This window comes from Camarhynchus parvulus, chromosome 20 (assembly GCF_901933205.1).
Source record: "Camarhynchus parvulus chromosome 20, STF_HiC, whole genome shotgun sequence".
NCBI lineage: Eukaryota > Metazoa > Chordata > Aves > Passeriformes > Thraupidae > Camarhynchus > Camarhynchus parvulus.
The window spans coordinates 14,387,622-14,413,797 of record NC_044590.1 but is presented as its reverse complement, the minus strand read 5'-3'; the positions used below and the strand labels follow the sequence as shown (position 1 = coordinate 14,413,797).

Here is a 26,176-nt window from a genome sequence, read left to right as displayed (position 1 = left end):
GATTCCATTAAATACTGAGCTCCCTTTTTTTTTAGATTAAAGGTTAGGATAGCTCTTATTTCATCCATATGCAAGTTGTAATCTGCTACTTTTAACTCCTCTGTCAGTCTGTTGAGATTGTGTTTTGTTTCCTAGAAAGGGAAATATTTTAGTTCTTCAATCTTAAAGAGCCTTTTTCTAAAGGATCATATTTCAGCAGAAGGATGAGAAAAGTAGGGGAGTAGAATGAGCATTGCTGATGTTGTAGTCAAGTTTTGTAAGGAGTGGCAATGCTTGTTTGGAGATGGTTCAGCAAAAGTTTTAGTAGAATCTAGATTAGATTCCTTAAGGAAAAATCCCTTTTCACTCCTGAATTGTTTGCTCTTCAGTTGATTTAGTTGATTATTGTAAGGTGTATTGTATTGTATTGTCAGGTTCTAGGAGCAGCTTCAGCATTCCCTGAGATGCACAGATTCAGTACAGGATCTTGCAGATGAACAGTGGCAGGGAGATACTACACATGTGTATGTTACCTTCAGAAAACCAGATGTTTGTAAAGTACAAATAGTTTTTAGCAAAATACCCGCAAAAATATGTTTATATTTAGATCTTCTTGCCCAAACCAGGTTAGTGTCTCTTTGTGGTCTGTGTCTCTATCACTCACTGGCCTATGATGATTTCAGCAGTTACAGGGGACTGGGAGGACTCAAGCAGTTTGGCTCCCCAATTCTCTTTCACTGTAACAAATATTTAATGTGTGTATTTCTGCTAGGTGAGAGAGTCTGTCTCTAAGAAAGTCTCTCCAGAGGAAGCTATTGAAATGAAATTGCTGGAAAAAGACAAAGAAGGAGTAGTGAACTCACAGCTGCAGTGGCAGCTTAATCTTTTAGCTCACGTGGAATCTCTGCAAGATGAAGTAATACATAGAATGGATTTCATTGAGAAGGAGCTAGATGGTAAGTAGTGTTATTCTAGTTTAAAAAACAATTTTTTTGAACTGATCTACCTGTTCAAAACATGTTAACCAGAATTTTACTTCTTCAGATCTACAAAGAGATGAATGTTCCATTATCACATTTTCTAAATGAAAATAGACAGGCTGCTGATGTGGGGGGTGGATTTTAAAACAAAGACCAGAATTTCACAGAAGAAGTTCTAGTTAGGTCATCTCTAAATAGTTGCATCAGATGTTGTTACTGGAACATCATTATGTCTTTTTGGGTTTAGTTTTTTGTCATTTTCCAAAACTTCCATGTGTCTACATTTCTCTGTTCTTCAGGGACTTGCTGGCTATGTTAGCCCGTTCTGAGTAGCTTCTTCAATGCCCAAGGCTCTTATCCTTTCCCGTCTCTTCCAAATTCTTCATCTAAATATCTTTTAAGATTTTCATAGTCATGGAAAACTTACAAATCCTTTGTGTTGCATTGAATGATTTGGGATAGTTCTTCTTGACATTGTTAGGTTTTACCATTGGTTGTGTAGTGGTTATAACAGCAGCTTTACTGGCAGGGGAATCCAACTTCTGCCCAAGTAAGAGCCCTGTATTTGTAAGTAAGGTACTGAAAAGTTGGACAGCTAAGGGGCTATTTCAGGTAAAAGAAGATCAGTCAGGGCTGTGCTGCCTAAAAAAAAGCTCTGATTCCAAAAAGTTGGATTTTTTGTACCTGCTGCCGAGCAGAGGTCTGTGCAGTGTGTTGCTGCTTTGAGCAGGAACTTTCTTACTCCAAGGTGAGATGTGTCAGTAACGAGTGATGCTGCTGGTTCTGCAGCAGGTGCTGTCCATAGGTAAAATTTACCTGTTGATCTGCTTGGTGGCAGTGGTTGCTCTTGGTAGAGGTATTTATCCTGTCTTCAAGGTTTCAGTCTCCATCTGCAGTACTATCAAGATCCCCAGAACTCAGCATAGTCTAACCTGACCACCTTCCTTGTGAGCATGTTACATTGTCACTTGACTTGTCTTCTGCTGGGTGGGGGGTGGGGAGTGGGATTTCTTGTTTCCCACAGAGAAGCTTTCTAAAGCAGAAGTTTATTTTCTTTATGGAGCACTCTGCTGCTTTATGCTTTTGATCTTCATCCCCATTTTGTGTTACCCAGTTCTGTCTTGGTCAGTTGTGTTCTGTATGGATGACAGATCTCTTTCCTTCTGATAGTCCCGTCTTTGATGGTTCTGTACCACAGTTTCTTTGTCTGAAATTGATACAGATCAGAAGAAGTTTAGCATGAGGTTTCACAATGTTTGGTCCAGAGTTTTCCTTCCTGCTTTTTCCTAGGAGCAGCAGCTTCTCCCTCCATCCCCATGTGAATTACTTGGTAATATATCAAAAGTTACTTGCAGAGATTGGTGTGAGGTGTTCAGTTCTATGATTTCTCAAATAACTGTTAAAAATATTGCCCACTGCCTTCTCAAGATTTACAAAATATTTAAAGAATTCTTGTTTTGTGACTTCAGATGAGCTTTTTGCTAAGAACTGCAATAGTGATGGATTTTGTTTTCTTTGCAGTTCTGGAGAGTTGGCTGGATTACACAGGAGAGCTGCAACCCCCAGAACCACTGGCTCGACTGCCCCAGCTCAAACATTGCATAAAGCAGCTGATAACGGACTTGGGCAAAGTGCAGCAGATCGCACTGTGCTGCTCCACATGAGCCTGGAGAGCTCTGGGCTGGGACTGCCTGCAAAGCTGCAGTATCTGATGGGAGCACATCTGAATCCATAAATTAAACTAGCATGATGCTTGCATGGGATGCAGATTGACTTCAGGGACTTGTGAAGAAGTGTTGTTCAAAGAAGAGCAAAAAGGTTATTTCAGGTCTATTAGACAATTATAATGCTGTGGAAAAGGTCATATTCTTGTCTCCTGTTGCCTGTTGGTTGATAAGTTAGACTAAAATTTTCACTCCCTACAAGTTGTTCATCAAAATGGTAGACTTCTTTATCATTAAATTGATTAAAAATTGTGCCACTGAAAAACAGAGTTCTAAGAGCCAAAAAAGTTTGGTTGACAGAGGTTGTAAATAACTTTGTGTAGTTTAAGTGACTCATGTCATGTTTTATTTCTTCTGGTTTATGCATACTAGCACTCAGTATTTAATCATTAGGAGATGTTATAACAGTTTCAGACTTAGTAAGTATGAATGTCCAGCTCTTGACTCTAAGTGTTATGTGGAGGTTTTCACGTGGCCTGACCCACACTTCTGTTACAGTAAATAATGTAGCAGGAGGTCACAGGTGGATTGCACTTGTTTTCCATATTTATCCTCTCACTGTCACATGACCTGGTACTGCCCATGAAGGTGGTGTTTGTGTGTATTCTTGAGCTCTTCAATCCGGCCATCCTGTGCCTCCTGCAGCAGTTGCTGGGGGATCCCCTCGTTGCAGTAGTATGGAATGCAGCCAGGAAAGGACTGGAGCCACGCTCTGAGTTCAGACTGCAGCATGGTCTGTCATGGATGTGATATATTTTCTACCCTTTTGTTAATAATTGCCATTCCGGTTATATTTGGAAATCTAGATTTTTTTTTTTCAATACCCTAGATGTGTTCATTGTGAAGACTTGCTATGAATGTGTGGTTTTGGGAATCAGTTTTTGTGTAAATAAAGCCTCGAGATCTATGCATGAGGTGCTGTCCTTGCAGACAGTGGGTGGGTTATTATCTTAAATACTCTGTGTTCACAAAGTCCCTTTTTATACCTGAAGTTTCAATTTTCAGTTTGTATTTACTTTGTGATGTAGGTGACAAGGCTGCTGATGTTCGGTCAAGTTATACAGAACCTTTGGAACGTTGTGAGCATTTGAGAGGTTCAGAGTCTTTCAGCTGCAAATCACCGCTCCTGAAATAATGGCTGTAACTTCAGTTTTCCTTCGCAGACATTGCTGAGTTCAGTTCCCTATGGAGCATAGTGAGCTGGTTTTGCAGTGAGAGGGTGTCCTTAAAAAGCTGGATTTGTTACCCTTAATTTATTGTGTGCAGTGGTACTACCAAAGGGTAACATTCAAACAAAGTTGTAATGGAAAGGCCCATACCTGTGCAAATTACTAATTTGGAATATATATATCTGTAATGTTTTTATTCTGCAAAGAATAATGAAAACTTGAAATATCCATATTATTGTAGGAGCTACAGTCTCTACATGGTGAATATTTTATTTCCTTCAGAAAACAAAATAATTAGGCTGCTCTAGGTAGTAACTAAGACTTTTATGCGAAGATTCAGTTCAGGCAATAATTTGTCTCACAGTTTTGTAGTACTCTGGTGGTACAATGTGAATACAACGTACATACAGCAGAAAAACAAACTTTCTTTTCTGTAACACAATTGGAATAAAGCTTATATTGTATTTTAAGGATCACTTGGATCTTGGAAGATGAGACCAGTGCCTTGGCTCATTCCTGTCAGGTACCTGAGCTCATGTAGCTCAGAACAGCATCAGAGGAGCCTCCCAGGCAGCTGGTGATTTTCAGGTGAAATAGACCAGAAAAGGCGTTCCCTGGTTACAATCTGTAAAGCAGGACACGCTGTGTGGGAACAGCTTGGTTGTGCTCCCAGTCTGAGGGCATTCAAGCACTCAGTCCCTTAGCTGGCTTCTTGCTCCAGAGGGGGATTTCTTCTCAAGCAGTGGCTTTTGTGTGCTCATTGTGTATTTTCACTTGTCAGTTTATTTTTGCTCAGGGTAGTATTGGAGGTTTGGAAGAAAAGGCATTTCCCATGGGTAGATCAAGTTGCGGACCCTGGAGACTTGCATCCCTTCAGTAGTGCTGGGGAAGCCCTTGCAGATAAAGACTGAAAATATTTATTTAAAATAGAGTAGTACTTCTCATATTCAGGGAAGATTCTTCATTGTGCTCTGCCTGGATTCATTTCTGTCCCTTTTTTTGCAAGTTTCCTCATTGTTATTTTTAGTCTGGACCAGCTGTTCAGACTGACAGGTCACTTTTTTGTTTTTTTAAATCACTGGTAAGTGAATGCAACGTGGAGCCTTGATGAACTGAGCAAACATTGCACTGTGGGTACACATGTGTTTGTTGATGCACTATTAGAACCAAGGGGCTGTACATAGAATTTTGTTTTGTTTTGGAGCAATATTTGCAAAACTTGAAAATTTCTGTATCTTGGTGTTTGGAATAAATAAAAAATAGGTTTTTGTTGTTTAAATTCTTAGTAAAGTCTTTGTTTCAATTAATGATAACTTAAATAATTTTGGAATTTTTTCCTTCACATTGCTTTGAAATGCAAGTACTGTAATTTGTCAGGTATATATATCTCTTAACTGTTGCTGAAGTCTGGAGATTACTATTTTCCAGAACTATGTTATATAAATATCCTTAATAGTGTATTGGATATTGTTTAATGAGGAAGTTCATACATTTTGTTCCCAAATCCTAACATATGTAGTATATTAGTACCAATATATGTAATATATTAGTACCTAGTATGTGTGATCTGACCCTAATTTTTGTTCTGTTTGGGTGAGCAGCCTGTCAGGGGCAGCCGCAGCAGCTTAGAGAATACACAGCATTAGCGATGGCGTGAATAAAGGAGGTCTGGATGCAGTCGAACAATCCATATAGAGAAAATGCATGGGAAGAGGAGGAAGCTGGGGAGGGCTGGAGAAGCGGTGTACTTGGCCCAGGGTGCCTGAAGGCAGGGGCAGGCATTGATGTACCTTCAGCTTCCATCTCTTCCCTCTCAGTTTCCCCAGTGGGAGGAAAGCAGATGAATTCCCTTGTCATACCAAATTTTGCTTTCTAACTTCATTCTCAAAAAAAATTAAAAGGATTCTTGTGTAACTGGATTTTAAGGCTGGAGGGTGCATCACTGCTGGAGCCTGGTGTCTGAAGCAAGGAGAGACTTGAGCCACTGACAGCAGATTTCAGTGTGTCTCACTGCACTGTGTCATCATGCAGGTCTTTGATGATCATTTAAATGTCAAAATCGGGTTTTGAAGTTGTGGTCTGGATTTAAAATAATTCAATGGGATCTGTGCTGTGGCTTGTCATGTTTTGATGTGCCCTCTGATTTATTTACCTGCGTGATTGGAAGGTTTCTGTAGATGCAAACTCAGAGAAGGAGGCAGCTCTCAGTCAGCAGTGGGATTTCATGTGGGTAGAGTCGCCATATTCTTGCTGTTATTTGACCAAAACATCATCTGTTGACCATTGTCCAGCCCATGGGTCATGTTCATGCCCATTCTGATGGCCAGTGCACCATCCATGCTGTTGCTGCCTGCTGTTCCATCCACCTGTGGAAGTGCTTGTGGGTGATCCTTGCTCTGATTTCCCAGTGGGGTTCTGGTGCACTGCAGGCCATTGCAATTGTTCAGCACTGTTTCACAGCTTTGTGCTAACCCTTCTGGTTGCACGGCAGTTCTTGTGAAGGTAAAAAACTGTGTACAGCTCTCGTCTGGGTAATACCTGCTGCAAGTAACCCCAAACAATGTCCTGAACAACTGTTGAAACAGTTCAACAGTAAATAACACTTTTTATTTCCTTTTACAACATAGAAGCAGACAGAAAACACTGAGAACAAACCAGCAAAACTGAGATTCATCCTGTCCTGCTGCGGAGTTTTTCTGCTGGTGGTGCTTGTGTGCTGTTGGGGTGTTTGAAAGGAGAGGCTGGAAGGGGCCATGGAGTGTTGCAGTGCTCCATACCCAATTCTGAGGGGCTGCATGGGCTTGGGAGTGGATGCTGTGTGTACCTTCAGGGCTTCCAGACTGGTGACTTTGTGAGTAAGTCATGGAGCTTGATACAGACATGACAAAGGACACCAGGGAAGGACCAGCTCCTCAACAGGTGGTTTCTGTGTCCTTGCGTTGAGGGTTGGGTGGATGCTGCTCTGAGTCCGGGGTCTAGGCACAGCCACATCCTTTGCACAGGGGCTCTGAGCTGATGAAGACAATTTGCCTACTTTGCAGCTCCTCGAAATCCCTTTGATCCCAGCCAATGCTGCTGCAGGGAAAGATGCTAAGCTCCAACTATCAAGACTCATCGAAGGCCGACTGGGTGGTGAGATTTTCACCTTCTCATCCCTCCCTCCCTCCCTCCCTCCCTCTTTTTCTTTTTTCCCTTATACGTGTCCTTGGGTGATATTTTTGTAGTTTTATGTTGTTGGAAATGATGTAACTTTTACAATTTTTGAAGTAACTTTAGTCATGTGTTTGTTTGCCTTTACCAAAGGGGAAGGGAGGGGTTGGGGGCGGTGTGGAATTGAGGTTTCTCTTCAAAAGACTCTACTCACTGAGGGTTTGAATTTCACTCAGTGAGGCCTGACAGGCTTCACATCAAAAAAAATCAACATCTACAGGTTGGGAGTAGTAAGAAAATACAGAGAAGATAAACAGACATTAATAAATATGCCCTCGTTAGGCTGGAGTCATCTGATCTGGAAAAAGATTGATAAGAGAACCAAAGAATAAGGACTACATTAGCATCAAAGCTGAATAGATCCAATAGGAGATCAAGTGCTCAGATTTGTATAATGTAGAACCCAATGAATGAGAATTTATTTGGGTTTTAAATGTATAAATATGTGAAAAGTCTAGCAAAGAACTAGGTGAGCTGGAATGATTTCTACTGCACATCTTGTCTGGAATAAAGTAGTGCCTGATTCTCTAACACTTGAAAGATGGTACTCAAGAGTTTCTTCTATTCCTGCAGTTAGAATGACAATTTTGCAATGCTTTCATATTGTTGTATTACTATAGATGATAATCAAAACAGCTACCTACCTGCTTTCCTTTGCAGCCAAATTGTTCAAAAATAAACCCTGTGTACATGTATTTATACACATTGAGCATTTCAGTATTGTTTCACTCTAATCCCCCCCAAGGGATCTATTAAAAAGAATCTGGGTTACTCCCATCTCCTGGGACAAGTTTTTAACACTTGTCACTCCAGAGGGAGTGGTGACATGGCTCTTGGGGAGATCTGTGCTGCCCACGGTGTGGTTGATCTTCACTAAGTGGCCACGAGTCACAATTGCAAGGTAGGCTGAAGCCTTTGAGGATCCTGGGCACTTGGAACACCACTGGGGAAGACCTGCTGTGTCTTCACAGCTGCCCATGCTGGAGTGACTGGGATAGCTGGTGGGTCCTCCCCTGCCCTAGCACTTGTGGTCTTGCTGGGGCTTGTTCTGTCACTTCAGAGTCTTCAGCATCCCTGTCCTGCACTGCCTGGGAGAGTAGCCCCATGGTCAGCATTCTTGCTCTGCTCTCCTCTGGCTGGTGGAGCACTGCTGCTCTTGGGAGCTGTTGGACCCACTCTGTGCTTCAGCTGTCTGTTAAAATCTGCTTTGTGCCCGGGGTGTTCAGAGGCTGCAGCATTCAGCCCTAACAGGCAGGGAATGGGCCTGGCAGTGCCCTGGAAAGGCATTTCCCAGCATGAGTGGCACGTGCCCAGGACAAGGAGATTTTCAGGATAGGGAAGTTGGAGGGCTCAGAGGCTGCTGGCTATGGAGAAGGATTTGAAAAGCCTTTACAACTACATCTGTCCCATTTTACCTGGCCCCAGGTTACAAATGGCAGAGCAGCAGGCTCTTGACTGTGGTCTTTTGTGTAAATGCATCCAACAACCTGGGTGCAGATTGGTGATGGAGGGAGGAACCCAAGAGCTGCGTTGGTTCACATGACATGGGTCAACAGCAAATATAAACCATGCGAAACTCCTCTGAGTTACCTTGGGTCCCCAAGTGTGACAACAACAGGACCAAGCCTGGGACAAAGCCCAGCCCATTCTATGCTGAGGTCACCTGGGGTGGAGGCTGGGGCTGAGCAGGTCTGTAAAGCTCTGGGTGGAGAAGAAAACAAGAAAATTATGGTAGGTTTCAAGATTGAGCTCATCAGACAGGAAAATGAGGAAGGGATGTCCAAGCAGGACACCTGCAGCTTTTGGGTTAAGGGTCAGGTCTTGCTACACTGGCCTAAAGGTGCAGAGAGGGAAGGAAGAGAGGGACTGTGCCAAGCAGCAAAATTGCTTTTGCATCACCTCTAGCCATAGAGGAAGCTCCAGCTCTGCTAATAAGAGCCTGTTGAAAGCAGAGGCTCATAAGTGTGGCTGCTCTGAGGCCTTTCTGCTGCATTCAGGCCCCTCAGCCTTGCAGTGTAGCTGGGATCGGGGCTCTACCTGAGTATTTGCATTCTACTTCTTTGAATGATCTATTCCTGGCACAGACCCATTTCTTTCCCCATTGTTCCTAGAACAGAGTTGTGCATGTTAAATTGCACATTTATACCTATTGGGGCTCATGAATTTGCCTGAAGAGAGTTGTCTGAGGACCAGCACCGCCCGTGGCTGCCTGCTCACTCCAGCTGGGGCCAAGGGCTATGGCAGGAGCAAATCGTCTCAGGCTGTGGCGGGGAAATTGGCCCCATGGGCAAGTCACAATAAGTTCACCTCAGCTGTGAACAAGGTGCCTTTTAATTTATAACAGAAGGTTATTGCTGCATGTCCAGCAGGATCCTGTTTTATGGAATTTACAATCTATGTGTTAAAAGGTCTAAAAATAGCTGCTTTGGGCACAGTCAGGGGCTGGTTCCCCCCTGGCTGCTGGTCCCACCAAGCAGAGTGATGAGTTATGGGGGTGAAAGCACTCTGATGGTCCACAGCTGCTGCTCACAGGCCTGCACAGACACCCATGCCCCTAAAACAGTTGTGCTTGAACTTGGAAGGTCTGATAGGCTTGGGCTGTTCCTCCACCTGGGCCAGGATTTGGTTTATTGAACATTTCTATCCTCTCTCTGCTGCTGTGGGAATACAGATGCCAGGGGCCCCATTGCAGCCTGTAGGGCATGCAGGGCTCCTTCTCTGTGCAGCCTCTGCCTCCTTCCCCCTTGGGTGCTGGGTGAGGCTCATGCATCCATCCTGTTGGTGCTCATGCGTCCTGTCCCAGAGTGTCCTGTGAGGGAAAGACAGGCCCTCAGGCAGCTGCCTCCTTCCAGCATCGCTACCTGCCTGGCTCCGCATTGGTCTTGCCTGTCCTACATTCCGGTCAATGGGCCCCAGCATGAACAAGAGACTCTGTCTGAAAGTAGAAGAAGGCTGAGCTGGGGCATGGGTGTCCACCACAGAGCTGTGGCCAAGTGGGGACCCTGTCCTCAGCTCTCCTTCACTATGTGAGAAATGATCCTCACTTTAAAAATTTCAAAAGGTTTATTAAACCTTAACAAAAATTACAACAAAGAACTACATCAGGAAAGATTTCAGTGTTGGGAGTCTCCATAACTACCTCATCTACAAAATGGATGCTCTGCCTTTTATATCCTTAGCTCCTCCCAAAGTTTTGTCAGTCAAGTCCATCTCTGCCGTCCATTGGTGAAGATTACTTTCTTACATCTTGACTGGAGGCCAGGTGTTGACATGTTGCGCTGCCTGGTAACAAGCCCTCCCAAATGCCCTCACTACCGAGGCTATTGCAAGGGGGAGGGGAAAGAGGGGAAAATATGTCCTATGGGAGGACATATTATAGTAACATCACTTTACATCCACATAGTATCTATCTCTTAACTGTGAGACCTAACTATTACAGTACTCATCTATAACAACCACCTTTCCTGTGGGGTCTGGCTCAGGGGTGTCAGTTCTGAGAGAATCAGGTAAGAGCTGATGGCTTCCCTCAGGCTGTGGCTGATGGGGGACTCGTCCGGTGGGGATGTGGTCTCCAAGATCAGGAGGGAGCTGCTTGAGAGTAGAAAGGGCAGTCAGCAGGCAGCCCACAGCCCCTCGAGGGTCAGGTGGGGGGGAGGCCCAGCCCCTGTCCCAGCTACCCTCACCTCTCAATCTTGTTCCAGTGGAATGATGGCATTGAGTGCTGTGGGGGCTGGGGCCGCTCTTGGCCCTTCCATGGGGCAGGGCTCGCACACAGGGCAGCAGGGCCCCTCGCTGAACTCTGGGCAGGGAGCCTACAGCATCAACAGGGTACAGCCCTGCCCCCCAGGCTGGGCACACCTGGGCAGGGGAGGGACCAGCTGCCACATTTTCCCCCTCCCTCCCTTCAGGGCATGGGGACATCTCCCCACACACTGCTCAGGGTGCTGGGGGGCTGGTGGGGCATTACCAGAGTAGTGGTCCACCAAGTTGTGCAGGATGGGGAAGGTGAGCCGGGATGAGATGTAAAGCCACCCATTATCCAGCCGGTGGATGTGATAGTGAGGTACTGAGGCCCAGGCAGAGCACTTGCCACACTGCACTGACAGGGAATAGCAACCTGGCAGGCACAGGGCAAAGGGCACTTGGCTGGGCTGTCCCAGGACCCTGTCCTGCTCAGCCCCCGCTGCCTGATGCACTCTTAACTCTCACACACTACAGGGATTCAACCATCCTACAAAAGCGGCAGCCATCACCTTTCTCCCCATGGACCTTGTGGCTGCAAGCACCCCTGTGCCAGCCCCATGTCATGAGCACCTTCAGAACACTGTAGGTGATAGGGAATGGCTGGGACATCGGGTGGCATTGGTGCCACCAGCCACCTGCACAGCGGCACCTGGCAGAATCTCCTCACAGGGTGTGATGGGGCTCTGTTTCTTTTTGTGGGCTGAGTCTTGTCACTCCTCTGAGTAACCCAAAGCTGCAGGAACCTGATCGTGGTTTGCTCTTTTGAGGCCCCACGGCAGGGGCTCAGCACAGACTGGGGAGCAGCAACAGCTGGAAGCAGCCCTGTAGCCTGTGCTGCTGCAAACCTGTTGTTGTTTCCATTCTGGATGTTTCTAGTTGCATTTTGGCAGAGGCCAGCTCTCCAATGCCCTTGGACAGCCTTCTGCCAGCGGCAACAGGGCCGCCAACCACATTATTCTGGTGCAGAGGTGCCCAGTCCTCTCCCTGCCCTGGGGACGAGTTTGCTGTACGCAGCAGGAGACACTCAAGCTGCCAAACCCCCAGGGGTGCAGCTCACGCCAAGAGAAACACCAAGAGCACACAGCGTAACAATGAAACTCAGTTATAGCTTTATTCAATAACCGGTACAAAGTCCCCCTCAGGCAGAGCCTCCCAGTCCCATTCCCTACCTGAAATGGAGCAGAACATGAGCATGACCCTGGGAGGAGTTGGCTCCCATTGGGTCAGGGCTGCTCAGCAGTGAGGAAAGGAGGTTTTGCTTATCAATTGAGACTTGCAGCAGCCTGACCACTCATCCCTTTTCTCCCATTAACACCAGACCTTGGCAGCAGGCATCCTTGGTGACCCAACCAGGTGTAAAAAGGTAGCACAGTTGTGAATTCCAAAAAGACAGTAACTGTTATCTGCACAGTGGTGTTCACTGCTCGCCCTTCTGACACGACTCACAGGAATATGTGATTTCTGGCTGCCATACTCACTTGGTGTTTCCTGCCCCCATATAACTGCACCCTGTGCAGATCCTGCCTGGGGCAGTGGGACACAGAGATGGCAGTGCAGGAGATTCTGGGATCTCCACCTGGCAAGAGGCACTGCTTCCCATTTCACAACCTGCTCAATATTAAATATTCACCCATGCCAGGGGAGAACAGCAACCATGTGTCACTGCACTCTGCCCTTCTGCCAGGTCTGCAGAGGGTTGCAGAAGTGGTCTAGAGCCAGGGCTGCTGGAGTTTAATCCCTTGTACTGGGTTAATAGTGCACCTTGTTAGTATAGTTTACTAGTTAATTGCTTTGTTTTTTGAGGAGGCTCAGGTAAGAAATCACTCTGCTCCTTCTTAACACACATACACAGGTAAGACCAAAACAGTATTCCTGACCATTTTTTAGTCTCAGGCTGCATGGCATGTGAAACAGCCCTGGGGACAGACAGATCTTCCAATGGGTTCTGTGTCCCAGGTACAGCTCCACACTGCATTGCTTGCTCCACTGCCTGGAGTGCCACATCCTCGTGGTCTTACTTTCCCACGTCCCACCAATGACATACCAACTGCATCACAAGGGCCCTTTAGCAGAAGCACAACTAGAAAGCAATTCTAAACCTCACAAAGCCACAGAAATTATACTTAAATGAAGAGGGGAGATAATGGCTGTCATCTGGATTGACACACAGCACAGACAGGAGATGGCATCAGCATGTACAGTAATGGGACTTACTAAGACTGTGGAATGTCAATGAGTTTTAAAGAGACTCTGATGCCAAGGGGATACAGAAAAGATCAAAGTAATGTCACATACAGACTACCAAGGAGGTGGCTGCTTGGATGGGCATGCACAGGTTAGAGAGAACAGTTAATGCCATCTTGGATGAAATGCTAAATTCTGAGTGGGTTCAGTGGGGTGAGTGGAGCTGTCTGAATCCAGAAGAGGGGCTCCTGCCTAACAGGATACTTCCATGGTTTGAGGTGCAGCCTGGAGGTCGATTCCTTCTGGGGTTCCAGCACTCCCTTCCCCATGGGTGCTGGCATGAGACCGGCTGCGGCTGCTCTCACCAGAGCCCACACTGGAGGAGGAGTGGCTACGGGAACGCATCAACCGGGTCATGCTGGCTGCTGGCACTGCAAGAGAGAACAAACGTGGGACTCAGACAAGGAGGCAGCTCCTGGAGCCAAGACACAGTCACTCAGGTATGTGTCACTGGGTAAGCACAGAAAGAGCTGTACCCTTCGGAAGAAAACTCACTCTTCACTGCCAAAATTAAGTCTCTGCATGTCTAAAGCAAGATGTTAAGGCCCAATTTCAAAAGGTCCAAGGTGAGAAAATGCCAGCAGTGTAACTGATCCTCTGCAAGCGCAGCCACGGCCAGTGTCTGTGCAAACCAAGGCAGCTGTGGCATGGATGACCTTTTGAAAGTTAGTCTCATCACTCTAGAAAACCACAGAGCAGAAGTCATGCAACAATCAACAAAATACAAATGAAAGGTGGAAACCCATAGCACACACAGTACAATGATCAGCCCACCCACAGCAGGACATGCTGAGCCAGAGCAAAGCACCCGGAGAACAATTCCACCCAGCACACAGACCGGGGCTGAGATGGATGCACAGTTGGGTACCTGACTCAGTGCTTAGGTGGCTGAGCTGCACATAAGGGACTGGAAATAACATGAGACAAGGAAAGGGATGAATACAGGAAAGAACCCATTAGTTGCAGTGTGTGACTAGTGGCTGCACTACTCTTGGGACCCCCAGCTACCTTTCTTGCCATTCCCAGCTCGTACACTGCACTGAAAGCTCCCAGGATTTGTAAGAACAGCTGCTAATAAGCATCTCAGGGAGATTCCAAGCTCACCTAAAAACCCATCAGGGCCAAATCTCTTCAACGCCTTTAGCTGAAAATCACACTGTACCTGGTGACAGCAACTCCCCACTGCACACCCCACACCTGGCTCAACAGAAATATGGTTTCCCCAGGGTATACTGTGTAACTCCAGATATGGGACAGAAATTCATGTCTTTGGGATGACAGATTCCTGCTGCAAGTCTCCTTCAAGGCTGGTACCTTCCACCTGCAGTGTCAGCAAAAGTACATCCAGCTGCTTCAGCTTATGTACAGAAGACACAGGAACACCTGCTGGAGAACTGGTTTCTGTATTTCTAGCAGTGCCCAGCTGTGTTTTGCTTCTACCTTGTTCTCCCCAAGAGAACTGACCACACTCCACAGTGTCCCACAGTCTTGCCCATGAAAGCTGGGAAAACTATGTTGGGACCAGCCACTAATTCCGCAAGGAGAAAATTGGCCTGTCCTTCTCCAGTGCTGCATGTCCTATTGACAAGAGAGCTGATCCCCACCAAAGTGCTGCTGAAGTGCTGCTCCCCCTTGCTCTGAAAACAGTAGCTGCTGTCTTTACCAACTCCAGGAACACAGGAGATGTGAACATTGAAACACTCTCAGTGAGGCTGTGGAACCCTCCTCACACAGCATCCTCCTCTGCAGGATCAGGTTCCTTTGGCCAGCATTGGAGAAGATGACTGTCCTACATGTGTGTGTTACCTGCAGAGCCCTCAGGAAAAGGACAGGTTCCGCTAAGCCCTGACCATGATCTGGCAAAGCTGTGAGGAGACCACTGCAAGTGTCCCAGCTCTTATGGTGGCCATGGTCAGTGGTCAGCCAGTCACAGAAACCAACCCCTTCCCTAACTCCAGCTTTTGAAGGCTCGTCATCCACAAAAGGGAACTCCTGACCCCGATAGGCAAGAAAGAGCTGCTGTAGTGCACTGAGAAGCCCCTTCTCCTGATGTTCCTGAGTAGTAAAGCCCTTCTTGGAGATACAGAAGTAAAGAAGCCCTTCTCCTCTGATTCCTCAGGAACACCAAGGGCAGCGAGCTGAGCAGCTGTTAGTCAGACACACTCAGGTGACAGTATCTTCTGCCTCCAAGCATGGTGAGGAAGCTATAGGGCAGGACATGCACTGGTGCAAAGCACAGCTCTCTCTGGGCTCCCTGAGTGCCTCAGAAGTCACCCAGGAACCTGTTCTGCCATTAGAGGGATTTGTTGTGGAGTATTGCTTCACCCTGGTGAGTCTGAGAGAAACAGGAACATCTGAGGAGAAACGGGGGAGCTCTCATACCCGGACTAGTCATGGGGCTGCACTGCTACCTCCTTCTCCTTTGGAGAAGGTATGCACAGATTTGCTGTTCTTGGGAACACATTTTTCTGGATTGGCACAAAGACAGACTTAAAAGGTTTTACCAACACCAGCAACCAGAAAGGAGTCACCAACACAGAGAACAACACTGGCTTGCTAAGGCATGTCAGCACACTAGCTGGTTTTCCAGCATGGATGGATCTCCTGGCAACCACACTAGCTCAGGGGTAGGAACACAGATGCCAGTGGGTTCAGACGGACCAGAAAGCTTGAGTTCCCTTCACAACAACCCTGCTCCACATCACAAAATTGTGTTTGACACTTACTGTAACCCATTCCCTGCACAAAGTACTTGAAGGCTTCAGTCAGCTTGCCAGGCTGTGGAAACAGAGAGAGTGGCTTTAGTGCAAGCAGAACAAAGGGCTCTTCTGCCCTCAAATGCCATGGGAGAGCCAAGGTGTGTCTCACCTGAACCACCTGAGGCAAGCCCCCGCAGTCGGCCATCTGCAGCAGGAAACAAAAGGCAGGTTGAGCTGTCCTGCCCAGGAGCACAACCCCAAACCAAGCCAGCACCACCCACCCACCAGGCTGAGAGCACCACACTGAAGTTTCCACCACCTCACCTCTACAACCAGAGCAAGGCCAAGGTGATACACCTTCAGGGACCTGCTGCTGAGGGAACCCTGCACCTTGGAGGCCATGTCACCAAGTGATCTCAGGCCAGACTCCAGAGGCCCAGCACCTTCCCAGCCACTCTGCCCAAACCTGTCCCTTTGCACTTCCATACAGCCGCTGTTGGGCACATTGCAGGGCCACAGGTGAGGGTGGAAAGGACCAGCACAAAGCTGGGAAAAAGGATGTTGTTGCTGCAGAGAGCAGGGTGGAGGCAGGGCATCTCTGCTAACTCCCACGGGTCTTCCTGGCCAGTTGAAGGTGGCCACAAAGCAGGGACTGGGGGACTCCCTGAAAAACGCTTCCCTCTCAAGCCCTGGCTCCATGGAGGAGAGAGCACAGCTCTGAATGACTGTCCAAAAACTTCTCAAAGCCAAATGTATGGAAAGCAAAAACCTAAGTGGAGCTAACAAAAATAGTGTCTTTATGCTGGCCAGAATGATTCTGGAGTGGCACTTGCCTTCAGAAGGGTAGTTTTGGTTGGGTCAAGACGGGAATTGCATTCAACCTAGAAAAAAGGAGAGAGGGACATGGTGTCACACAGAAAATGCGAAGGCTCAGATGTAAAATGTGGAGTAGCTGCACCAGAAGCAGTGGCTGTCTTCAGCAATGGTCACTTCTCTGGAGCCAGGAAGGACCAAGCAAGAAAGTAGAGATCATGTAAGAAGTGAACAATGAATAAAAGATCCAGGGAAGAAAGACAGGTGTTCCATCAAAGGGACCTTGTGATGACAGGTCATGACTTCAAGTGAAATCATCCCCTAGTTTGGGGATGCACTATAAAACCCTGGAGCACCTTCTGTGCTCTGAGAGCAAGACTGGGAGGGAAGGAGACTTCTGTGCAATGCAGCATAAGGGAGGTCACTCAGTCCCCTGGCCAGACAAGGAGGCCACAACCACATCTTCTCTGTAAGACTGCTGCAAAAAAAGAGTAGGCAGAGACTCTATAGGAAAAGCAACCACAGTAGGGGAGGTTATTCTGGGCAGGGAACCTGGGCAGCCAGACAGGCACACTAATATGCAGAAGACCCTATCCTCTACTGTACTGTGGCAAGTAAGCAATGGGAATCTTCAAGGATAGTATCCTAGAAAAGTCAAAACTTGCAGACTTAATTTCAGACTTCCAGATCAAACAGACCAAGGCCAGAAAATGCTCTCCATGCATGGCTCTTATGTCAAGTTACTGCTTAAGGAGACTCCTATACTCTTCCACAGTTTTAGACAGCTGCTTTTGTTCACAACCTCCTGGTCTCCCCACAATCCCTGGATGACAGGGAGGAGCAACATCCATCACAACCACACTACCCTGTGCCATGCCCCGCTTATAGCTGTGCTGAGAGGGAAGTGGGTTAGGGGTGTCTGCAGAGGACAGAGCTCATAAGTGCTGCCTTCCTGGTGATGCACTACTCTAAGAGAGCTCTACCACAAGAACTGGAGTCACACTCAGTTATTTTTAATCCCCAGGTAGCCCCAAAGTAACAGCAAAACAATAGCAATTCAAGACTTGAACCAAACTGCAGGCAGCAGCCTGGCAGAGCTCAGGGAAGGATGCATGACCCCAAACAGGATCCTTTGCATCACCTGTTGAGCAGGGTGCTCATTCAGATTCTGCCATCCTCACCTTGGAGTGGCCCTGAGAGCCATTCAGGGCCCCTGAGCATTGGCTCTCCCATGAGTAGCTGGAGGACTGAAAAAGAGCTTGGGACAAAGAGCCACTGTCTGTAATTCTGAGCAAGGTGAAAGCACTGCAGGGTTGCTAAGTGACTTGTGGGGTTAATGTCACAAGAGGAAAGAGTTCATGGATACATACCACTGCTTCCACAGCAGGTGAGTTGTCACCAACAACAAGCAAGGCAGGGCACCTGGTCAAAAGCCAAAACAGAGATGTTACTCCAAGTGCATCAAAGGGGTTTCTGAGAAGGTTGAGCTTGGTGAATCAACACCCTCATGAAAGGCTCAGCAAAAGAAAAAAGGCTCAGCAAAATCCCTGCCTGCCATCACCTTGGCATTCTGCTGTACCAAAAAATTGTCCAGGGCTTGCAGATGCACCCAGACTGTCCTCTCCATGCACACCAACTGGCACTGCTGTTGCACACATGTGCCTCTGACCCTGCCTTCTGGAGAAATTCAATGTGTTCTTAATGAGAGGACTTCCAGACACCTCTGCCCCATTGCAGCTGACAGTCCTGTACGACAGCCTGGGAGTGTCTTGGACAGTCTTCTCAGTGCTTGATTTTGGCGCAGTTCTTGCTGAGAAGCAACATCATCTTTTCTGCTGAAGAGACTGCAGAGTCAGCAATTGAGATAGGCTGATTCAGACAACTTACTTGAGTGTTTTTGCAGTCATTTCATTGACACCAACAACTGGTCTCTCAATTTCTAGATCTTTACGACTGAAAGACAAAACAGAACAATTCTTCATTAATCTGCTGAGGAAACTGATTATCATGAGGGGACACAAAATCCAAACATGAGTGCAGGCTCCAGCACCCAGGCAACTCTGTGCATCATGCCCTGATCAGGAGTCCCAGCAGTCATCCCCAGACAACAGGATTTATCCTCTCATGACATTGCTGTGTGCCCAGAGATGAGCTACTGAGTTGTGACAGCGCCTGCGGGCAGACACAAGGGCTAGGTTTGGCTCAGGGTAACAGCTGAAAACTAGGCTTAGGACAAAGGTTCCCCTGATACAATACCCAGTAGGATAATACATATGGCAGCAAATTTACTGAGCTATGGGGAAGCTATGGGAGCTGTCCATCAGGCAAAAAGGTATCCGATACCTGTTGTATGAGGTGAGGAATAGCTGAAGGTTATCTTGGTTAATGTCCTGCGCAATATGAAGCCTGTATGTTTGGATCAAATCTAGATTTGCCTGCAGTTCCTCCTGTACAAAAGTAGAAGAATTGAAGAACAGGAAGTACTTTTCCCAAGTAAAGAAGCAACAGTCATAAAAATGCCAAAGCATTAAAGCGCGTCCACACACGTCATTCCCTGTGAACAGTGACACAGAGGGCAGCAACTCCACACTGCATAAGGATCCCAGAGACATGAGGCGTTCATGTGATGTGCTGGTACATGCCATGCTTTGGTAATGTAACTACACTTTACAACTGACAGTGCACAAGCTGCTGCCAGAGTACAAATATCCTGAGATGGGATTAGTTAACTCCAAGCCTCAGTAATGCTTACACAGATACAAATCACTCTGTGTTTGGCAGGTCTTCCACTTACGCTTAATGTTTAAGAAGCAAAGTACATAATAATACTAATAAATGTAATAAAGTAAAAAAATACTTAAGCTGTAAGACTGTGACCAGGGGAAAGTTCAATTCCAGCAGCCAGTTCTAAGAAGAAACTACATTCTGAGAGAGCCAGAGAGAACAGGGAATGTGAAGAAGCACTACATACAATGAAAGGGCTTGACAGTGGGAAGAGAGCAGGAGGTGCACAGGAGGAAGTGATGCTGGAGAAGGAAGCATTCCTTTCAGTGTTGATGTGTTGTTGCAAGAAGACTCCAGGTCAGGAACTGATCTGCTGTGTGGCATATACATTGTGCACAAGGCACTATCCCTGTCATTGCCCAGTAAGCTTGCTGGTTGAGAGACAGCTAATCCCAAACAGAAGGCATTGCTGTATTCAAAGTTTTCAGGAGGGGCTGGTTTGCCTCTGCTGAAACTGAAGGGTAAAATGAAGAGCAGAATGCAGCAGTTCAACATCTGGACAGATACAAGATCCCACTGCCAGCTCCCAGCTGGCCTGTGCTCTACCCACAGTCCGAAGGCTTCCATGCTGGCTACAGAGAACTGGCTGCCACTTGTTTCTGTGGACAGTGTCCCAGGCACCACAAAGGAGTTCTATCACCAGTGCATGGCCTGGAGACAGCGAGGGCAAGAGTGAGGATGTGAATGCCCCCCAGCACGCTAACCCCAATGTGAGCTTGACACACAGAGAAAATGGTACTACCTGCGGCAACCCTTGTCTGATGGACCAGAATTATTTGGGGGCAGACACATCCAGAAGTTATAGCTCCATGCACAGTTGCACAGGCAACATTAGCATCTGCTGGGTACTTACATGGCCAAAATGATGTGCCAAGACAATATCCACTATGTTCGTTGTCCAGCCTGAAAACTGAAGAGTGACCATGAATGAGGAGGAGAGTAACAGGAAAGTGCAGTTTTCATCACACATTGCAAAACAGCTACTCAGAGTAAAGGAAACAATGAAGAAACTATTCATATTATATAAGAAGCAAATGCCTGAAGCTTGGGATGGACATGCAAAGCTTCAAAGAAACTGTATATACAACCCAGCTCTCCAAAAAAACGGAAACCTTAAATAACTTCAAGGGACCAGAATAAGAGAATAATTAAGGGATTCACTCAATATCAATCAAAATGAAGCCTGCAAGCAGAGGAATTAGAGGAAAGCTGAGTGATCCAAGCAGTTTATCTGCATTTCTCATTCACATGATCACACCCAACCATGCTCCTCTGGCAGAGACCATACTATATCCAAACTTAGAATGCAGCAGGGACAAGAAATGAAATTGTACAGTTTTCGCCAGAAATGGAAAATATCCTGTATTCTGTCCTTTTTTTTTTACTCTACACACTGTTCATTAGGTGCTGTGGAGAGCACATGTGTGGGAAAGCAGAATCTCACCTTGGATGCTGCCCAGTCAATCCACCCCTTTGCACATGGATCAACATTAATAAGAACAAGTCCCTCCACCAGGTCAGGGTGGCTGAGCTGTGGGGAGAGAGCGGAGGCACACTCAGAAGGATGATTCAGTCCACACAGTGGTCAACAGCTGGTGCAGCAGCTGGAAAGCTTCTTGCAAAAGGTGCAAGACAAACTAGGGAGCTCCTCTGTGCCGGGTAACCAGTGGCTCCCAGCAAGACCAGACCTGACTCATTTGTGGCACTGAGGTGCTCCACAGCACCTATAGACTCAGCAGTGCCTTCTGACCTGTATGCCTAGCACAGCTGCAGGTCCTGCTCAAGCCCTGTGTGTTACAGGGATCAGCAACCTTCTTTGCTCCAATCCAGCACCTCTGCGAAGAACCTCGATGAGCTACTGTGCCTGGAGAGCACCTCATTCTCCTCAAGGAAGAGGCAGTTTTCCCAGTGCAAATGGGGCAAACAGCAGGGGAGTTAGTGCTGAGCCCCCCCAAGCCCCTGCAGTATCGAAAGCTTGAGCTACAGGGGCACCCTCTCCCCAGGCAGCACCCCTGCTGCACCCCCCGCCCTGCAGACACCCCTTCCCCTGCTCCATCCAGCAACCCAAAACCCTCCAGTGTGCCTCAGGCTGTACCTGGGCTGCACAGGTACAAAGCACTTACGAGAACTGCTTGCAAATACAAACTCAGAAATCAGAGGCAACCAGCCTCTGCTGAGTTCTGGGCTCACTCCAAGGCAGCTCTCCTGTTCTGCTGCACTGATGCAAAGGAGAAGGAAACATCTCTGTCCTCAGCAGGAAATTGCCCGCAGCCCAGGGAGTGTGTCAAGGGCACACTTGTGGCACTTCGTTGAGGACTAAGGCTGATTTGCACAAACTTCTCTTTAGCAAGGCTGAAAACTATCCAAGATACAGAAGGCAAGGAACAGTGAAACACCAATGCCTCACACTGCCCCAGCTCAATCCTGACTGTAGGGAATGGGAAACAGAGAACTTTGTGTAAGGAGGGGCAGCTGCCCAGCACAATGGCTTGAAGAAATTATAGTGGCCTAAACAACTGGCAACTCTCTGCACACAACAACCTGAAGTAAATTTTACTGAAAATGTCAGATTTCCTGGGATTTTTTAGCAGTAACTGTGAAAGACTCAGGTGAATTCCCGATAAATTCCTGTATCATACTAAACAATATCCACTGATTTCACATGAACACTACACTGAAGAGATATGTATAAGCGGGTACCGAAATAGAAGCAGCTCTCTTGTGTAAGGGTGGAGCAAAATCTGCTTCCTTCCAGTGACAAAGCACATTCCACATCAACACCACTTTGGAGTACGTGACCACATCCATTCTTAGGTGCCACAAACAGTGGACACAGCACACAGTAGTGCAGCCGGTCTCTGTGAAGATTCAAGACTGACTATTACTAGCACTCAGGATGGGCTCTGCTGACTCAAAGGCATCACATTACAATGTTTCCATGCCTGGTACAGCTTCAGAGTAACCCTGACTGCTCCAACACAACCATCTGGATGGAGGTAGCTCTCCCATGGCTCCCTGCAGACCTGCTGTAATTACTGAATGTTACTTTGCCCGTGCCCCACAACGATGACCACAGCCCACATGAGTCACAAGCAATGAAGAGATACTTACTGCACACCTGCTGAGGACATAAGCACCAGCGCCTAGGCCAATCCCAATGAAGCTTTTCAGGCTGAAATACAGGCATTTCACAGTCAGCACAACTAACTTACTCAGCTGAAGCATCCCTAGAGGCAAAGCCTTTCCCCTCTGTATCCAGCTGTGCACTTATGGTTTGTTTTCAAAACAATGCAGCAATGATACAGCAGCCATAAATTGCTTCATGTAGCAGATGGTGTCCCCAGCATAAAACTGGACAGGGTCCCCTTGGTTAGTAAGTAGATACTTGTGCCTCTTGGGACACCTCAGTGAGCATATCAGTCATGGCAAGCAGAGACAGAAGTAGATGCTGGAATAGAGGTATCCAGCTGCCTCACCCCATTTCCTTTCAGAGACTTACTTTAGGTGTGTCAGAACAGCAGGTAACATTTCAGCCAGTTCATCCATACTGGGATACTGGTACCTGAAAAGCAAGGGAGCACATCCAAATACAGCCTGACAAAGGTTACCTTCCAGTTCCACTCAAGGTAGGAGGGACAAAGAACATCTGGCAGACGTGCACAGGTTATTAATGTGCACCAGTACCGTATGTTTCAGCTGACTGAGTGGATCCCATCCCTCAGAGCAAGACTAACACAGAGCTGTGGTCCTTTGGGCAGTCATACTTCTGTGGCAAGATGCACAGATGAAATGCCAGCTCGACTTTAGTGTGCTGGGTTCATGTTCAAGTCAGGAAGGTTGGTACCAGACTTAGCCCTAGTGAGTGCTTTACCCATGTCTTAGTAATTGGAGAGTTCTCTGAATGACCCTTGGGAAGCTTCCTCATCTTGCCATTTCCTCTGCTGCTGGCATCTGCTTACGACTACACTCAGCCTGGCAGTCCCAGCTGGCTCAAACTGGGTGCTACCTCAGTCTAGACTGAACAACATGGGTGACTGCAGAGCTCTTACCCAGATGGGAATGGGGGGGCTCCTTCCTGTTGGCCTGGTGCATCCACATGGCACACAGCAAAGTGATGGGTGATCTCTTGCATGTCTTCAAAGTTAAAGAATGCATTAAAACAGGATTTGTCTGAAACAACAACAAGAAGAAATTAGACACTTCTTCAAGTTTTATTGCAAGCCACCCTCCAAACACCACGGCACACACCTGCAGGAGCTCAAGCCCCCACGGAGACCATAGGGCAGTGGGTGCTGGATGGTGTACATGCTGTGCCTCTGCATAAAACTGCAATGCAGCAGTGAGTCTCAGCAATGGAATTACCATGACTGAAGTGCAGGCAGACAAACAACAGTCAGCCTGCAGTGCCCTGGAAAGCAGGGCCTCACAGCACCTGGGTACTTAAAGCACTCACACAGAAGTACCTGTGTGCAGGTAACAGTACATTTTGGGTGGGAAGATGTCAAAAGAGTAACTGCACCCACCAGAACATTACACTACTGCTGCAGCCATGTAGAAGGGACTTGTTCACCTGCCCAGCACCCACGGAATGGATGCCCTATCACACAGTGCAGCAAGTCAGCTAGAGCACTACCGTGTGTTGGGTGGACCTATTTCCATCTTCCCACCTTGGCCCTACCTTTCAAGGGCTGTTAGAATGGACAGGGGCATGTCATGTGCTCTCTCTCCTGAAGACCTTTATCTTTTCACCTTGGAATGACCTCATCTCAGCTCCATACCAGGCCTGCTACTCCCCATGCTCAAAAGCAAATACCACGAATAATCACTTTTTCAGGGTCCTGGCAATGCAAGGGCTTACGGTTGAGGCCAATGTCATGGTATGTGAGGATGACAGGTCTGTTCCCCTTGGGTGTGCCCCGCATGGTGACATGAACCACTCCAAAAGCTGTCTCAATGTCATGTTCCTGCAGAGAGAGAAGAAGGAGCCCCAGTGTTACATGTGCTGCCTTCACAGGGAACCCTAACTGAGGGCCAGCAGCAAGGGCCTCATTTCCATGTTAACACTGCTCTCCTACCCACAGTACAGCTCTTGAAATCACAGGATGGTTTGGGTTGGAAGGGACCTTAAACACCATCTCAATCCATCTCCAGGCCACATGCAGGGATACTGTCCACTGTATCAGGTGGACAGCAGATCCAAGATCCACCCAACCTGGCCAATTCACAATCCTGTCAAATCTCTGTATCCAATCTCTGTGTTCAACCACTGCCCAAAGCAGCTTGCTGTTGTACACATGTGCAAATGGTCTGAGGCTGCATCTTCTCATGATCAAGATCTCTGGAATATCTATGGACTTTGGAAAAGCTGTGGAGATGTCAGGAAAGCTGGATACACAATATCACTTGTAGATGTCCTATCTACAGAAATCAATGGAGAGACATGCTCTTATAGTAACTATAAAAAGCACCAATTATTTTCTTGATATTAAGAAAACGCCTGCTTAGGAAAAAGCCACATGGTTCAGCTTGAAGACAGAACATTACAACCTCAGAAATATGTTTTACTAGTTTACATAAAGTATATGAAATATTTTTTTTTAAACAGTAATTTTGAACAACCTGAAAGTCATTAAATCAAATACAGGGCTGGTGAATGTACCTGCCTTGCAGCACATCAGAAATCCACCTCATCCACTTTCTGGGGACTCTTGAGAGCTGGTTGTGGGGCAGACTGATTTAGTTCTTGCAGTGCAAGACCTTCCTTCACCCAGCTGTGCTTCTTTTCAAGGACTCCAAAGCCTCTCTCTTCCCTTGCTCCAGGAGTGTGGCAACAGAAGGACACTGGCCCAGCCAAATCACATGAGGTAGCCTGAAACCTTCTCGAGGCTTGTTTTTGAAGGATAACAAGGCACCCCTCTCTGTTCTTGTCCTCAGAATGGGGCTGGGTTTTGCCTTCATGCAGCTGTCACGTTATGCATGTACAGAAGCTGGAGTACTTCTCTACAAAGCAGCAGAGACCCATCTGCAGATGACATTACCTTATCTGAGGCTCATCTGGCTCCCTTTTCCTTAGGAGGAGATTGGGGGTAGGAAAGGACTCGTCTATGTGTGCAAAGTGAGCATGTGTCCACGTGGCAGGAATTCCTGTCCTCAAAGCAAGGCTGCACAAAGCAGCCCAGGGTGCAGTCCCTGCTTCCTCAGCCTCCAGCAAACCTCCAGGCTCTGCCCCTTGCCCATGTCTCAGCTCTCAGGAGTGCTCTGCTGAGCTGGACAAAGCTCTGTCCTGCACTTCTGAAGGATGTGCTGTGCAGCCACAGCACTGGACTCCAGTTTAGTGCTCTCCAAGCCTACAGGTGTTAATGAGTCCTTTAAATAAAGTGGCCACTTTTGGAGAAGGCAACTGGCAGTGCAGCTGGCTGGAAGGGCGAAACACAGCAAACTCAATGGAGAGTGCAGCAAGTGCCCAAGTGACTGGAGCCTGCGACCCCGACCTGCACTTCCCTACATCCCTGAGGGCTGGACTAAGGACTTCCACTAAGAGCAGGTCTCTCTGCCAGCTCTGGCACTTGCTAGGCTCTTCCATAAGCAGCTATCCAGTTACCTTTTTTTCTTAATTAATCTTGCTTTGTTAGACTACTGCCAGGTCAGTGAGTTAAGAAGCTCATAGAGTGGTCTGGCAAATGCTGGTTCTGGTTCAGAGCTCAAGGGGAGTGCATGGGGTGGCAGAAGGAATAGCCTTGCCCTGATCACAAGATCAATTAAATTGACTCACAGCTCATGAAGGGAGGAGGCCTGCAGGGGATGAGGGAGGTTCTACAGGCAGCAGCAAA

At 47.3% G+C, this 26,176-nt stretch overlaps 2 protein-coding genes across 14 annotated transcripts in view; one reads left to right on the top strand and one right to left on the bottom strand.

Moving 5' to 3' along the window:
• Nucleotides 1-5,131, top strand: part of PHF20 (PHD finger protein 20) — a 72,028-nt gene extending 66,897 nt beyond the window's left edge. For all 13 annotated transcript variants that reach the window (XM_030963505.1, XM_030963507.1, XM_030963509.1 and 10 more), the window contains 2 exons: nt 752-935; nt 2,481-5,131. In XM_030963505.1, the coding sequence (XP_030819365.1) occupies nt 752-935; nt 2,481-2,623 (327 nt within the window). In that variant the 3' untranslated portion in view covers nt 2,624-5,131. The remainder of the gene's footprint in view (nt 1-751; nt 936-2,480) is intronic.
• Nucleotides 5,132-11,802: 6,671 nt separating this feature from the next.
• NDRG3 (NDRG family member 3) overlaps nt 11,803-26,176 on the bottom strand; it is a 58,711-nt gene continuing 44,337 nt past the window's right edge. Inside the window, exons 4-16 of the mRNA XM_030963062.1 lie at nt 24,205-24,310; nt 23,396-23,516; nt 22,846-22,908; nt 22,458-22,518; nt 20,791-20,877; nt 20,200-20,256; nt 18,906-19,009; nt 18,450-18,515; nt 17,933-17,984; nt 16,583-16,630; nt 15,919-15,954; nt 15,777-15,828; nt 11,803-13,421 (exon numbers count right to left, since the gene is read on the bottom strand). Of these exons, the coding sequence (XP_030818922.1) occupies nt 13,243-13,421; nt 15,777-15,828; nt 15,919-15,954; nt 16,583-16,630; nt 17,933-17,984; nt 18,450-18,515; nt 18,906-19,009; nt 20,200-20,256; nt 20,791-20,877; nt 22,458-22,518; nt 22,846-22,908; nt 23,396-23,516; nt 24,205-24,310 (1,032 nt within the window). The 3' untranslated portion in view covers nt 11,803-13,242. The remainder of the gene's footprint in view (nt 13,422-15,776; nt 15,829-15,918; nt 15,955-16,582; nt 16,631-17,932; nt 17,985-18,449; nt 18,516-18,905; nt 19,010-20,199; nt 20,257-20,790; nt 20,878-22,457; nt 22,519-22,845; nt 22,909-23,395; nt 23,517-24,204; nt 24,311-26,176) is intronic.